Raw genomic sequence first — 16,159 nt, 5'->3', positions numbered from 1 at the left:
TTCCAGTTTGTGTTGTGCTTCATAAACCCTAAAAATAAAAAGCTTCTAATGTACAAATCTTTAAGTCAAAGTTAAACATTTCTTTATGGAATCAGTCTCAAGAAATATAAATAAAATTGGACTTCACAGATGCTAAAAATACATGCAATGCTTTTTCCTGCAGTGACAGCTCTGTTTGGTTAATCTCAGGACATGTTTTAGGCAGACACTGCAGATTGGTCTAACAAGTTTACTGTAAATACAGAGCACCTGAGTCGACAGTACAGGCGCTCTACACGTGATCTTAACTAATTGTGTAGTCATAGGTTTATGCATTTTACTGTCAGCATAGTCAGGGTTCAGTTTTATCTCACTGAACGTCAGTTAAACAGAGATTTCTTGACTAATAATATTTCACAAACGTATAAAAGACTTTGTGAGTGTTCGTTCTAACATGGTTGTGTGCACGTCAACACTTACCGATGAAGCTGTTGCATCGGATGGACTTGTGTGTATCAGCATCTCGAGGCTTTTTCTCTCTCTCTGTCTCTTGACCTACACATACAGCTCTCTTCCACGTATGCACACAGACACACATCCTGCCGCCCAAACCTCCCCCCCCCCATCCCCACCCCCTATTGGTGGCTTTCTCACCTTGAGGGGGTGATGGGAGTTAGGTCCTTCCCCATGGTCTGGATGACACGGCGGCCCCACACCCACAGGCCAGCGCAGATGCCTATACCACCGTAAAACAGCAGCCAGATGGGAGTGGCAGCGTCCTGCATCACACCGCCCTGGTCATAGATCATCCACAGTGCCACCAGGGGCCCGATGGCATTACTGCAAAGGTGGGATTATTGCTTAGTGAGTTCTCTGAGGGTCTATGCTAGACTGAGCTTCAAGGACAAAATTATGTCAAAGCAGCAGATTGAAGGTCATTTCTCTATTTTTTTTGCTGCAGAAACATTACTTGTATATATTTAATCAGGCAAAAAGATTAGCATGTATTAGGGAAACATACAGTGAGCTGTGCATTAGCTATATGGGATGCTATATGTCATGTGAGCAGCAGGAGGCAGCACCTGACATCGTTGCCTCCGTGAGCGAAGGAGCCAAAGCAGGCAGTGAGAATCTGCAGGAAGTGGAAAAGCAGGAACACCTCGGGCTTGTCCTTCTCCTCGTGATCCTCCTCAGCCAGGTCGTCCAGAGGCACCGGTGCCGGAGCCCCTTCTTCGTCCACCCCCTCCAGCTCTGTGGCCAGCTTCATCTCCACCCCGCCCTCCTCCGCCTCGATCTCAGCCTCGGCCACGGCGTTACAGTACGACGAGTAGCTGTCGTAGCGTACCCGCTTCTTGGAGTAGGACACGCTATTGCTCCTGCCCCCTCCCTCTCCTACCAGCTTTTCACTGTCCTCACGTGACTCTGTGCGTATGAGCGGCTGGACGGGCATGCCGCATATCGCCGCTGTGTAGCAGGTGTAGCTGTTGTTGCGGCGCAGCAGACGGTAATTGTTGTCAGGCGGGCCTGCGTTGGAGCCCGAGCGGTCGCTGTCATCCATGCGGCCCAGGTGGATTTTATGAAGCAGATCTTTATACAGACCTGAGTCCTTGTGCACCGTGTGGTACACCTGGCCATCACTGCGCATGTGGCCATCAAAGCTGAAGCTGCCATTAGAGATGGGGGACTTGAGGCAGCCGTTGGTCATTGAGTGGGTCCGGCCTGCAGGAGAGAAGATGAAGATACAGGTGAAAGAGGAGTATAAAACTTTTTTTTTAAAGTATTATCCAGTAGCAGCACTTTTAATGGAAGTTAAGAACGTATATTTATCAGAGAAATTGGTAATTTACTAGATCGATAAAAGAAATATCCTATTTTGTACTTGAAAATGAGATTTCATCCTTTTTAACCCTTAGTTGGATGATATTTATTGTTGTAATGTTGTCTTATATGCTTTATATTAATTGTAATTTATGTTCCTCTTCACAAGACTAACTGATCGAAAGTCTTAAAGCATGTTAGATTGGAGAAGACTTGTGCTGCTTGTTTAATTTTGATGCAGCTGACTTAAAAAAAATGGTTTCAACTCATGCTCATAAAAGCTATTTCAATCACCATTAATGTTCTACGCAAATCAATACAGCAACAGAGCTACAGTTTCCAGTCAGTCTCATTGTCTTTTGTCCTCTAAAAAACTGATATAGTCACATATTAAACCAGTGGTGTCTTTAATAAAATAAAAATAAATCCACTTTTACCATAGACCCTGCCATTTGGCAGGACGGTGCCTCCATTAGCCAGGTTTGTGAGCTCTCCACTGGAGTCGCGAGTGCCCCGATCGCTGCTGCCCCCCGTGAGCGGTAACACTGCTTCATCTGTGCCCTTTGCTCCTGGCAGCTCTTTAAAGACGGGACTCTCTTCTTCCTCTTCAGGGATCTTGTCCAGGCTCTCATCAGAGATCCTAGACAGAGCCTGCTCCTTCTTTAGACGACCTGCAGGAAAAGTGAGGGAGTTTAGTCGAGAGGAAAGAAAGAGGAAATAACACCATCAGATGAAAATGTGTCCAAGTGAACAAATAAATAAATAAAATGCATGTAGAAAAGACAGGTCAAAAAAAAAAAAAAAAAGCTTTTCAGCGAGGGGAAGTTGATGACATCATGATTGGTCATTCACAAGTGAATCACCAATGTGTCACACAGAGCATATTTCTGTGTAATTTACACCGGAAGGGTGTAAATTTCATTGATGCTTTTGTTGAAACTGTGTTACTACTCAACTCGACAACAACTTAAAGCGAGAAACAGTTTGGAGTCGGTTCAGAAAAAGAGAAAACCATGCTACGACATTCCACAAACAGCACAAACACAAGTACAGCCATCAGCTGAACCAAAGCAAACTAATCCCAGTCCTGATAGTCTTGATACCCTCTGCCCCTCAGCCCCCAGTGCAAACACATAAATAAACTCAGTCATGGTTTCATTTTGACAGATGCAGTAATATCCAGATTAGGAGCGATAACATCACCTATAATCCTCACAGGCATTCAGAGGTCATGACATGTAAAGCGATAGGTCAACCCAGCTCGTTCATGTGAAGGGTTGACGGAAAGAGTAAATAATCGTTCTATTTTAAGCCTGAACTTGGAAATCATCAATTTATTAATAGCAATGCTTTATTTTCTTTAAGGTCTACAAAGCCAGTAAAAATAGTTTCTTATTAACCTCGACTTATAATAAGAAATAAAACTTGCCGTCTAAGACAAAATATATCTTTAAAAAGTCAAAGAAGCTTTAGATTTGGTAGCTTTGTCTTTGGACTGTTGTAACAGACTGAATTTATCCTGCATGACATTAAGTCAGTTGAATTTAAGAGAGTGGCTGCCTTGCCGTGTCCACCGCTCTCAGTTATTGTAGCTACTGCACTTTCCATTCTTTTATTTAATGTGTTGCGTGTTTTATGGTGCTGTCTGCTTCGCTGCAGGCTGTTTTTTTTGTTTTTTTTCAATTAAAGGAACGATTCTTTACCCTGATCTGAAAGCTTTTTACACTGCAGGCTATGATCTTAACCTCTGCGACGTCGGGCCAAGCAGTCCGGAAATCTAGATGTCTTCAGCAAAGCAACTGGAGTACTACACAGAGTTCACAGAGTTTTTCTGGTGGCTTTAGTGGCTTTGGCAGTGGCCAAAGAGAAACCACATCTACTGGCATCCGTTGTTTGGTGTCAGAGCACAGAGTGTGCAAGCAGAGGCCTGTTTTTGGGCCGGGGTCAGAGTACTGGGCTTTCACATGGCGTGAGAAAGACGAGACACACACACAAACACAAACACACACACACACAGATACCTACTTGCTATTTTCCTCCTCATCCAGGGACAGACGAATATCCAAACAAGAGCCGCACAGACCAGCGACCCGGCTAAAGTGATGAGAAAGATGGCCCATACCGGTAGCATCTCTATCCCGAGCACTGAAATCAAAGAAAACACACACACACACACACACACAAACACACACAGACATGAGAAAATAACATCCTGCAAGCAGTTTTTAAGTGTTATAATCTACCAATATTTTTGTCACATCCTCAAAAGGAATTTTGAACAAGGAAATGATATTGGCACCATCGTCTGTTAAGGCTGAGATGATAATTTGATCATACATTGGTGTCAGACTAAATAGACAGAGACAATATCTCTATTAAGAGTCACCGCCGTGCAGCACTCACACGGGGCTCCAGTGTACAAGATGGAGAACGTGTTGATCCCGATGGTGGAGGCGTAGAAGAGGGGCAGCGCTCGCAGGCCGTTGGGAACAGAGTCATCCTGTTGAGAAAACACACAGGTGTTCAGCAACTTTTAGCTGAGTGTCATTGTGATATATTGAGACCGTAATGTTGTATCATTTACGAAATGCTGCAAATTACTGATTTCAATTAAAATTTGTAATAAATATGTAACATAATGAGTTAGTAAAGGGTTGTTTTATGTTATTAAGAGTTTTGTCTGATGTAATGAATAACAGAGGATCATCAATGTTAATGTTATATGTAAGATTTTTTTTCCATGTGCCATATTGTCAAATGTCACCTTGGGCACTGCAAAAATACTGTAGCTGTTTTTCACTTCTTTTCTGACATTTTATAGACAACACAATAATGACAATCAGTATCTATATCAGAAATAAAATTGTATTAACACTGTGATATTGGTGTCGACTATGTATCCCACCCAGTCCTTCTATTACTACACAAGTCTGTCTATTTATTAAAATTGCTTCTAATTTCCTACATGATGAACAACCAGCCATCATTGGCAGCTCTGCATCTTGTCAAAGTGTCCTTGAGGAAGACAATCAACAGTTGACTGCTTACTCAATAAACATCTTTCTGAGAAATGAAAGCTGCCGGCTTAAAATATAAAAATGCAAAGCAGATCATTGCAGTCTTGTGTCAGAGCAAATGACAAAAATCTTGTGTGAGTGTCTGTAAACAGAGTCTCTGATTAGTGAGTTCACTTCAGAGCTGCACCAATAATAAAAAACATAAAATAAATATGTCTGCAGATTGATCACTGGCCTTTTTACATGCTTCCTTGCATGCTTTTTAGTCGTAGTTTAACAGTACTAAACATATGCTGCATGACTAATAACACCACAACTTTATATCATGAGTTCAGCTGAGGTCAGTTTGAAGGTGTGGAAGTTGTGAAAACAGGTGATGATGTAAAACTATGTGCAACAACTCATTCTTGTGAAATATGTGGTTTTCTGTCATGAGGAACCTGATATGCATTATTGTTCGAGGTGAAAGTGTCACATCTGCAAAACTAAATCGCCATTTTTATTATACTTTCGCGAGGCTTTAATGCTTCACTCAGACATAAGCATTAAATATGACAGACGGATCAAATGTTCCTCTTAGATGATGCAAATAGCCTGCAGGGACAGAGATGAACTCATCCTGAATTTGACCCAGCTATACGGTAACCCTGCAGTCCTGACCCAAAACACTCTTCCTAGTCTGCCAGAGATTGCCTGTTACATAACAGCAGATATGCCGGGTGTTGCCAAATCAAATGGATTTTTATCTGCGCTGTAGTTCTTCGGACAGGTTTGTGTGTACACATGTACGTCTGTGTCCACGTTTTAAAAACTTGTGAACCGACGAGTAACTCTACATGCTGACAACACAGCGGGATCCTGGAAGTGTCTGAAATGTCGGAAAGAAATTCAAACTGCATACCGTAAAATTATGAAAATTATACCCTCACACCACCAGCAATAACTCACTATATGAACGGTCATAAAACATTATTTTTTAATGGTTAGTACTCAAGAACCCAGATTTTTAACATGTTATTTCTCCTTTGTTGTGGTTTAAGGGGGTTGTTTATGTGTTGGTCTGTTTCTGGCTGAATGCAGTTTCCTCCTGGAGTCATCACAAAAAAGAAGATATAATTTGTTAATTAGTGAGCTGTAGAGGTGCTGGTAGGTGAATTTGTTAACTTTGGACAGAGCCAGGCTAGCTGTCTCCCACTGTTTCCAGTCTTTGTGCTAAGCTAAAGACTGGAAACAGCTGCTGGCTCCAGCTTCATATTTATTGTACAGACACGAAAGTGGTATCAATCTTCTCATCTAACTGACATCAAAATGTTGAACTAAATCTTCGAGGATTACACTTTAAATATTCACAAAATGTTATTAAACTCAAAATACCATACAAACAAAAAACCATTAAAGTCCCTGAGAAACTGTGCTTCTGTGTTTGTGTGGGAGGGTGAGTAAGTGCAGCTCTATAGTGATGTGATGTGAGCTCACCTTGTTGAGGATGATGTATCTGATGAGGAAGAAGAGGAATCCAGACATGAGTCCAGACAGCAAAGGGGAGATGAACCATGATGCCACTGGAGAGGGAGGAACAAATGTTATCAGAACAGAACAGCAACACACTTACTCACAGATTTAAAAAAAAAAACCCTCACTGATGAAGTGTTATTAAATCATATTCATGATGTTCAGCTCTTATGATTTTGTATCATGATTGTCTTTTTTGTCATTCCAAATTTTTACAACTTAGCTCATCTTCTGTACCTCAATCACCTCAATTAGTATTTTCCTACACTTCTCAGTCTTTAAACTCCTTTGGAAAACTTGTGGGTTTTACATGTATATAGAGGAAGTGATTACAAGAGGTGCTTTAAAGCTTTTTGCTTTATCTTTTATTTAAAATAAGTTCTGTGGCTGCACTGCATTCTGGTCTAATGAGGCTCCTAACAGAGAAGAAATTGATCTCTGTCTCTTCTAAAACAGTTTACTTGCTGTGTAAATTATTCTAGAGATCCGTCTGTGCAGACAACATGTTTTATAGTGTAGAGCTGAAAACTTTGTCTGCAGTCGTTTCCCATTGTAGCTGAGCTGCAAATATCTCAGTGTGACAGTATTTTATTTATGTCCTTTCAGTTATCAAGTGAAAAGGGTAAAATATGTGAGTACTGAGTAACAGAGCTCTGTGTGAGTGTGTTCTGATGTTTTCACATGTTTAAGTTGTTGAAAGTATTCAAATAGTATTTAATTCTCATCCATAGTGAGGCGATTTAAAAGTATATAATCAATATCCCTACTAAAACAGAAGAAGTATAAAGTGCATATTAACAGAGTATATAGCAATAACTATAAGTGCTACAGATAAAGTGCATATTTTAAAGTGCATATTATATATTAATAGAGTGCTGAGCACATCCGTCAGCAGTGGAAAGTGGAAATTGAAAGACTACAAATGTTATTTTGAGAAGCCGGAAGATAATATAAGGTTTTTCTTCTCATTGCTCCTTTTCGATTGTGGGATGTGTGTTTCGTTGTTACAAAAAGTGTTAGAAGAGTACACTGAAATAATTGAAAATTAAATAATTAATGATGATTATTAGTATGCAATAATGTACGTCTATGTGTACACTACAGACATAGATTAGCAATCTTGAGTATACAAACATTGTAAACACACACACACATACAACCCTAGGCCATTACCGATCTTAACAAGCTGCATCCACTGTACACCCTTGGTGCCGATGGCGACCATGGAGAAGCCGATGGTGGCACCAACAATGCAGTGAGTTCCAGAGATGGGCAGTCTGAGGAAGGAGGCGATTAGCTGCCAGACTGCCGACCCTGAGATTAAAACAGAGACATAAAACTCAAGACATTTATTGTACTCAATTGGTTACTGTTTTCCTGAGTTTCATGAGTTGATAGCATAATTGTGTCATTTTGGAGCTCAAATATTTCACTGGATTGGAGACAAAACTGGGCTCTGACAGCATGTGAGGATGAGGATCTGAGTCCATTTTGACATTCAAAATGACTACTTTAGGTTTGTATTGTTGTGACACAAATGAACTCGTTTTGAATTGAAGTATCTGAAAACTGTAGACGCTCCACTGACACATACTAGCTTTTGAAATTTTCAAAAAAATACCTGCTACTTGTACAGTTTAAACATCATCATGTAAAGGCCTCAGAACAAAAACTACTAAATGAGATTTGATGAAGGCATATTTTGAAATATACAGTGAAAACTTACAGCAAAAAAAGTAGCTAATAATGACGAACAACATTGAAAACAATGGTTGATTTATCAAATCAAAAATCTTTTTTCTCCACAGTCAAATCAATATTTGTTTTCCTTGAATAACTGAGCCCATTATTTCAATAACAGGACCTCAGTGTCTCACTGTCAGGATTTTTTTTTTTTTCAAAAGCCCTTAATTAGACAATGACAAATATATTTTTTCATTTTTTTGTGAACTCTAGTGAGACATCAAAACCAACCAGCTGAACACAATACAACTATTTCCTGGCTGTTATCTTATCAAATCAAAAGGCAAAAACCACCTTTAGTTCTGTGTAAACAATATCTCAGTGACAAATACATCCTGATCGAGTTTATGGAAAACTGCTCAGTGTTTCCCTAACATTCACTCGTGGTCGCCCTGCCACACCTGAGTTATCAGCAACGTGGGAATCCCCTGTGTATAATAATAATATCTGATTATTAATCATTGTTTCCCAGCAGTCATTCTGTCACCCTGACGACATTGTCTCAAAAAGAGCCCCATTGTTTTCTGTACTGCTCTATTCATTCACTGAGGTGAGCTAATGTGAATGTTTAGAGGTACGGCTTATACTCAACAATTCCTGCATGTGTTTGACTATAAATGTGTTTTTTTTTTTGTAACTGTGAAAACAGAGGCAGGTCTTTTGTTGTGAGGCAAATTAGGAAAGGCTGCGAGATCATCTAATGTTGCCAAAATTGGACTTAATGAGGTTTCTCTGAAAATAGAATAAACATTTTTTTTTTTTTTTTTTTGCGCTGTTTGTTAGGAAGTTACTTTGAAACTTTGCAAGGACAAAACAGATTTTATAACATTTCCCTTAAAGCCAATAAATGAGAGCAGATTGGAGGAAAAAAGGCTGCCGTTTTTATGAACAGCTGTGAACTTTTACCAACTGGATTACAAAACAACTCTGCTGAGTTATATAATTTCACAGTTTGTTTTGGATTGTGGGCAAAAAAAAGAAGAAGAAGAAGAAAAAAAAGATGCAGCCACACACACAGGTGTAAAGGTTCAGAACCTTTCAGAAAACAATTTTAGGAAAACTTCCACCTTCAAACATTAAATAAGGACAAGTGATGCTTTTTCTCTCTTGTGTAGACACAGAGGACATTTTGGCCACAGCGTGAGCTTTGATCACAGCTGCTCACAGCGCCTCAGAGCTGTTTGTGGATTCTGTACACAGTAGCAGTAATCCTACATGAGGATGTGTTGCGTGTATTAGACGAGTCTGATGTGATGTCAGGATACGCTAACATTTAACTTTAGTGAAGGAAAAATTCAAAGGATGTGTGCATCTCTGAAACAAACGATTGATAAGTCGATTGACAGAAAATTCAGCTATTAATTTAACTTAATTTAAGTCAATTATCAAGCCTGCTGGTCTGACAAAACAAGCAGCTGGAAGACATCACCTTGGACTTTAGGAAATTGTGATTTTTACTATTTTCTGACTTTTTATAGACTATGTAATAAAAATAAATGTTAGTAGCTGCTCTAATATGTATGACCCCCCTCAAAACTGTCTCTCCTCTACCAGTAACAGTTAGGGGTTGAGGTAAGATTATCACATAAACATTGAAACTAATTTCCCTGACAACTTTAACAGCAAATAGAAATGTCACTCTGCAAACACATCTTTTTTTAATCCACCTTTAGTGATTTATTTCTTGAGTGTGATTAAGTCAAAATATTATAGCATCAAAAAACTTTCATCAGCAGTTATCACCATTATCCCTTCTCTTAATAATGGAGACAAGAAGCAGCACTGCAATCAAAAAGTAAGACATTAGCAGCAACTACATGACTCACTGGATCATTTTCATTGCATATTATTTTCTCAGTAAGTCAATTGTTTTGTCTATTAAATGTCAAAAAAATACTGAAAATGGCCATTTTAACTTCCCAGAGCTCAAGGTCACCTCCACAAATGTCTAGTTGTGTTCAACTAACAAACCAAAAGCCAAAAATAATCTGTTTACTATCATTTATGACAACATTGGACTAATCATTTCAGCTCTACAAGGGAATGTAAACGTCAGTCCGACTTACCGACCATGGCGCTGACCTCCCCCGCCATGAGCACAGGCACGGTTTCGTTGTAGAGGGTAACATCTATGATGCCTTTTCGAATCGTTTCGCCCACCTTGGCCCCCAGCAGCATCGAGCCCAGCGTCTCAAAGATGGATGCCAGGATACAGGCCTGCTTCAACGTGACCACGCCGGACCCCACCGCTGTGCCGAACGAATTGGCCACATCATTGGCTCCCACAGAAAACGCCAGGATGAAGGCAATGATGAAGCCAAAAATCACCATCCACAGATACCCATCCAGATCCATCTTGATATGCTTTCAGTCACGACAAAAAAAAACAAAAAAATCCAAGAGGAGAAAAACAAATAAAAAACTAGCTTATATATTCTAAAAATGAAGTGCTCTGTGCGTTGTTGTTGTTTTTTTTTTTTGCGGAGGACTTGGTAAGCCTGCTCCTTTACTTCGTCCCCTGGTTGTAAAGAGTTCGAGGGGAGAAGCACAGCCGCTAACTAAGCGTTTGGAGCTCAGTCCAAAGATTGGAGACTAGTGATGGTGGGTGCAGGGAGCATTCCATAGCTTAGTGTGAGACAGTCTGTCTGCACGTTCCTTCACCTGCAAGAGAAACCAGAGAGAAGAGACACAGAAACAGATTAGTGTCAGGAGCCATGAGCCTTGATTACTCTTTTCCAACATCAGTTACCATCTGACAACACCTCCTTGTGACTTCCTGAGAAAACCTAAAACAAAAGGGGGAGGGAGGGACTTACAGAGAGAGAGAGGAGGAGGAGGAGGAGAGCTTATGAGAGCAGAGGCAAAAAAAAAAAAAAAAAAAAAAAAAAAAAACCCAACAAAAAATAAGGATTTGGGGATGGATGATGACTATGCAGAACTGGCTTTGATGAAGCAGTTAAGAGCACTCCAGTGCACTCCAGTGGTGAAAGCTGTGGACATCTCAGATAGCCACAATAGGAAATCACAGTATGCACTTCAAAGAAATTAAATCAGTCTGTTCAGAGGGCTTGCTGTCAGCGCTGAGACTATAAAAAGACCACAGTATCCAGAGTGAGATGTGAGCAATGCACCCAACATTAGAGTAGACTGTTAACACCTTATCCCCACACAACAAGGCAGCTGACATTTCTGCCAAACCTGATTTTATTTCACAGCTTTTACCTTTGCCACACATCCAGATATAATTTACTCAGTTTCCTTATTAGACAACCAGAGCATCTCAACCGCTATCACCGCAATGTCTGCCACAGTGATTACAGGCGGAATTACCGAGGATATTAAATGTTTTACATCACAATATTGTAGCACTTCCTGAAACGTCTGGAGGCAGTTTGATCAAACTGATCTTATTAAAACATAAATGTTAACCAAGAGACAGTTTCACTGTCAGCCCTGTGGATGTTTGCATGGCAGATTACATTACAGTTACTCTCTAATCTTTTCTCTGTCAGCCTCAGCATGACTGCTACGGTGCTCAGTGGGCAACAGTCAAAGGTACACACAAGTTTGGTAATACGCTTTGGAATACAAGTACAAACAAACTCGAAGGCTTTGCTGCAGTACAAAAAAAAAAAAAGAAAAAAACTTGCACGGATTTAAGTTAAGACTGCATTGCAGTGGGAACATCAGCAGTGATATTTTACTGCTGCATTTTGGGGGTCAGTTAAGTTAACTAATAGTAAAGTAGAGAAAAATAATTCTGTCTTCTCCTGTGATTTTTAATTACTTTGAGCATTTTACCTTTTCAGTGACAATGACAATGGATCGACACTTAAAAATTTTGAGAGCGTGGCATGTGGGACAATATTGTAGTTCATAGGTGTTAGAGTTCATACTAATATTCAAAATTTCAAACGTCCGACAGACAAGAATTATTTTAAGTGCTTTATTGCAGTGAAGAGCTCCACAGATGTACAACAAACTAACCTGCTGTGACAGTTAAGAGATAATCAAAACAAAAAAAAAAAAGGGCACGGTAAGAAAATGTATTTTGGATGTTAATAGCAGTAAATTACAGCTATTACAGCGATTAATGCCCAGTTTGATACAAAGCATTAAATCTTTTGTGGTGGGAGAAATGTTAATGGATCAGTGGTGAATCCACAGTGTGTGTGAATGATATCACTCAGCCAAACTGCTCTCATATCTGATCCCCGTCATGTTATTACTGGTGTCATGAGGTTAGAATAGGTATTCATCAGTGTGAACAACAATCAGTGTCCGAGATTAACTTATTGACTCACCTGCCGAGGGGACTGGTAGATGAAAAAACCCCACTAGCCACTAATAAATTGCCTTTTTGTGTCACATGTACATGCGTTCACTGGGACACACATGAGTAATTTCCTCTGAGCCATCATGCCAGATATTTTTATTACATGACTATTTTGGTAAAACATTTACCCGTCAGTATGAGAGATATCCTTCCAAGATTTACTGGCCAAACAGAAAATCTACCCGCATTTGGCACTTGACGAGTGTTAATTTCAGACCCTGACTGGAACTACTGAAATGATTTGAGATTACTATATTACTTTCTTTAAAACTGTCATTTGATCCAGTGAAACCGATGTGTTAAGACTGCTGGCGTCCACTAATGCACTTGTAGAGCTCATCTGTTGATCACATTAGATCCACTAGAACAACAGGCAAACAGCTTCCTCCTTTGTTCCTGTAAAGTTCCCCTCAAGCCTTATTTGCATCGCTACAATGACAACACGCGCTGGAAACGGATGATGAGGCCACCAACACTGAATCCTCTGGTGGTCCTCGACAACCCTCTAGACCACTAATGACTTGGTCTGGGTTATTTCTTCTATTTTTTTCTTTTGTCGTTGCCACAAAATCAAAGTCATTTCATCGGGGTTAATGGCAGCACATTTCCTTCTATGGTTGAGCCAATTGTTAATGGGGAGCATTAGATGTAAACAGCTTTAAGGCCAGACTATTACATTCCCCCGGCATGAACTGACTGTGCGCTCCTCCTCGCGTGGGGGCAGACAGATCCTTTCTAAATAGCCTGCGGCCAGTTATGGCTCCCTCCTCCCGACCAAGAGCTCCATCTGGAACAGTTGAGGTCACATATTCCTAGCCTTTATCCTTTGACGAACCACAAGACACACATAAAAGAAGCTTAAATAATTTGTCCCTTGATCAGGTCTGAGTGAGACCTCCCTGAATCATATTTATTCACTTAATTGACACTAAAAAGTATTAAATAGTTTAAAGTTAAAAATCTTCCCCCTTCAGTCATTCAACAGATCCCAGGGCTGTTCTTTTAAATATAGAGAGAAAGAGAGCTCAGGGGTTGCTGCCACCTACCAAATCTCAAAAAGGCTGAGTAACAATTGTGTGATACTTCACTGATCACTGAGGGTATATTCTACGTTCACCTGCTTCCTGCCAGAGAGAGATGAGGATCAGAGCGCAGGATCAGAGCAAAGGATCAGTGCCCCTGGACTTAAAGATTCAGCGTCTTAAGATGCCAAGGGGTCAAAAGTCCCCGCCAAGGAGTCACCTGACCACTTCCCAGGCACAGGAGCGATCAAATGCACCTACCTGAAAGGAACATCCCCTCCCAGCTGAAATCAATCAATCCGCTCAAAAGGCTATTAATGTTGCCTTCCTCCCTTTGTTTGTTCTCTTTGACTCCAGCCATGTGTTGTATGCATCACGTGAGTGAGATTTAATAATTATTTGATTTCATTAAATTCTCATATAATTCTCATAATTCATATTTTTGGTTCTGTTGTCAGTGTTTACCTGTTTTATGTAAAAATACTTCTCCTTGCAGAGCTTAAACCACACACACACACACACATTGAAAAAGAAGCCTACAAAGAAATGAAAATAAAACAGCTCTGCATTTTAGAAACTTGGATTTCTGCCTCATCTATGGGTCTCTCTCACATACACTCAGCCTACCCAACTATCCTTTAGATTCTGAATCTGACACAGAGGTCTGAGACTCTTGGCTGAAATGTCAATAAACTGAAGTCGTGAACTTGTGACCATCAAGATAAGATTGCTACTAAAAGCAAGTTAATAATTCATGTCTAAATATAACAATACAATCATAAGTAGGAAGTTCTCCGATCTGAAGCTGTAAAATCTAATTGCTACCTTCAGTGCGTTATGTAACATTTGATGCACAGTGGTTTATCAGAAACTTCAAAATGCCATTTTAAGATTTTTATTATATTAAATAAATTGATTTTTAAGCCTAAAATTATAATCTGTTCATTTAAAGTTTACATTTCAATTAGATGTTATTTGTTTAACAACCTCTTTGCCACTTTTGAGAAGTGTTGTACAAATTTGAAGTTTTACAATCAATGCATTGACGGTAGCGGTCTTTGAAGGACTAACACAAGTCACTGTGTAAATGTTTAATCCCGGGCACACCACCACCACATGAGAACCACAGAGTCAAACATGGCCCTCCATCAAAGCCGAACCAGAGATCCCACAGAGGAAACAGTCAGTGCGACAGTCAAACACGTCACTGGAGAAAGCAGGCCGTGCAGTGAGTGTGAGAAGCAGGAGAGGAAAGATGAGAGTGAGTGACGTGAGTGTGGGCGTGCACCACAACTACCAGGCCTTTTTTTAATCAGGTCCAATTTTCTAAACAGGGAAACTCAACATGACAGCTGCAGCTGACACTCGGTCCGTTCTGAAGACCTCATCCTATACTGTAACACATGAACACCGGTTCACATGCCACCACTCCCAGTTGTGCACATGTAAACTATTTTCTGCAGGACTAAAACGTGTACAGTAAATCAGTATAATGGTTAACTGTGCAGTTCTCTTATCAGCGGCTGTGCTACAGGAGAAATTCTGCATTTCCTCAGTCCTATAAGACTGCTAGGAGTGAACTACTCTTACGGGAATATTATAAAAAACAATGTATTCAAGCTTCAGTAGCCTTTGTCAGGTTTACAGTCAGGATGTAGTCGGTAGATGCAGTGAAATCCAAAATGACTGCCACAGGGCATAGCAACCAATCAGACAGCAGTATGCAGTATGCATACCAAACTTTACTTCAATAATCTGTGGAATCTGAGGATTAAAAAATAGTTTCCTCTGTCTGTCATCACAAATATGAACAGGATTTTATTATATGGTTCTGACATGGCTTAAGTGCCTCAAACATCTGTGAGGCCATTATAATCTGAACATTTTGGAAAATAAGTTAAATTTTAATTATTGCCTGAGGGGAAATTTGTCTTCTCTACTCAACCAATTGTAATTATTAAGTTCTGCTGTAGCTTAGAAGCCTTTATAAAGTTGTACAAGTATTGAACGTGCCTGTGTTTTGGGCAGGAGGAATCCAAAACCTCTGGAGGAAACCAACGACAACACAACACAAAAACATGCCACACAAAAACTTCACACAGAAAGGCTCCAACAGAACTTTTGTAAATAGCAGAGGCCACAAATTGTTACACTTTTTGGGTTTACTCTGGAGAAAAAAAAACAAATGTAAAGAAACCTTTTTCTTAACTCAAAATCCCTGCACCATCATGATATAGCTACACCCCCTAGGGAGCGAGTAGCAGCCTCCTCAGAGGAATGCCTCCTCAAAACTGTGGTCAAAGGTACAACCACACATCCAAAACGAACACCTGTCTGCTAATTTCATTAACAAGCTCAACATCTGGTGTGTTCGCTGTGAAATCTGAAAGCACATGAACTGTCTATTTCACAGTTTGTACATGGAACAACACAGTCTGAGAGTGTTTATACATTCTCCCAGATAAAGAGGTGTATGACCTTATGTCCTTGAATAACAAGTCAACAATCCCACCGTGCCTTGCTATATACATTGATTTGTACAAACGGCAACTATTCAGAAAACAGTACGTGCCAGAGATTCAGTTACAGATTCACCACAGATTAAATGGCTTTCTTGAAAATGGAGCGACTATATGACCTTCAGTATGTCAGAGGAATCCTCAGCATCTCAGGCTGCACTGACAAACTGTGTGCCTTCTGAGTGTTTATGATGCTCCGAAGAATAAATTCAT

General features: G+C 40.1%; 1 protein-coding gene across 4 annotated transcripts in view; it reads right to left on the bottom strand.

The window, feature by feature from the left end:
- The window catches only part of slc20a2 (solute carrier family 20 member 2), a 44,397-nt gene that overhangs the window by 7,939 nt on the left and 20,299 nt on the right, over positions 1-16,159 (bottom strand). For all 4 annotated transcript variants that reach the window (XM_042422401.1, XM_042422402.1, XM_042422403.1 and 1 more), the window contains 8 exons: positions 10,136-10,730; positions 7,500-7,640; positions 6,291-6,376; positions 4,201-4,297; positions 3,823-3,942; positions 2,235-2,468; positions 1,062-1,698; positions 634-819 (listed from right to left, as the gene is read on the bottom strand). In XM_042422401.1, the coding sequence (XP_042278335.1) occupies positions 634-819; positions 1,062-1,698; positions 2,235-2,468; positions 3,823-3,942; positions 4,201-4,297; positions 6,291-6,376; positions 7,500-7,640; positions 10,136-10,424 (1,790 nt within the window). In that variant the 5' untranslated portion in view covers positions 10,425-10,730. The remainder of the gene's footprint in view (positions 1-633; positions 820-1,061; positions 1,699-2,234; positions 2,469-3,822; positions 3,943-4,200; positions 4,298-6,290; positions 6,377-7,499; positions 7,641-10,135; positions 10,731-16,159) is intronic.

Source organism: Thunnus maccoyii, chromosome 9 (genome assembly GCF_910596095.1).
Source record: "Thunnus maccoyii chromosome 9, fThuMac1.1, whole genome shotgun sequence".
Lineage (NCBI taxonomy): Eukaryota > Metazoa > Chordata > Actinopteri > Scombriformes > Scombridae > Thunnus > Thunnus maccoyii.
The sequence above is the reverse complement of the archived record's forward strand: the minus strand, read 5'-3'. Positions and strand labels throughout refer to the sequence as shown.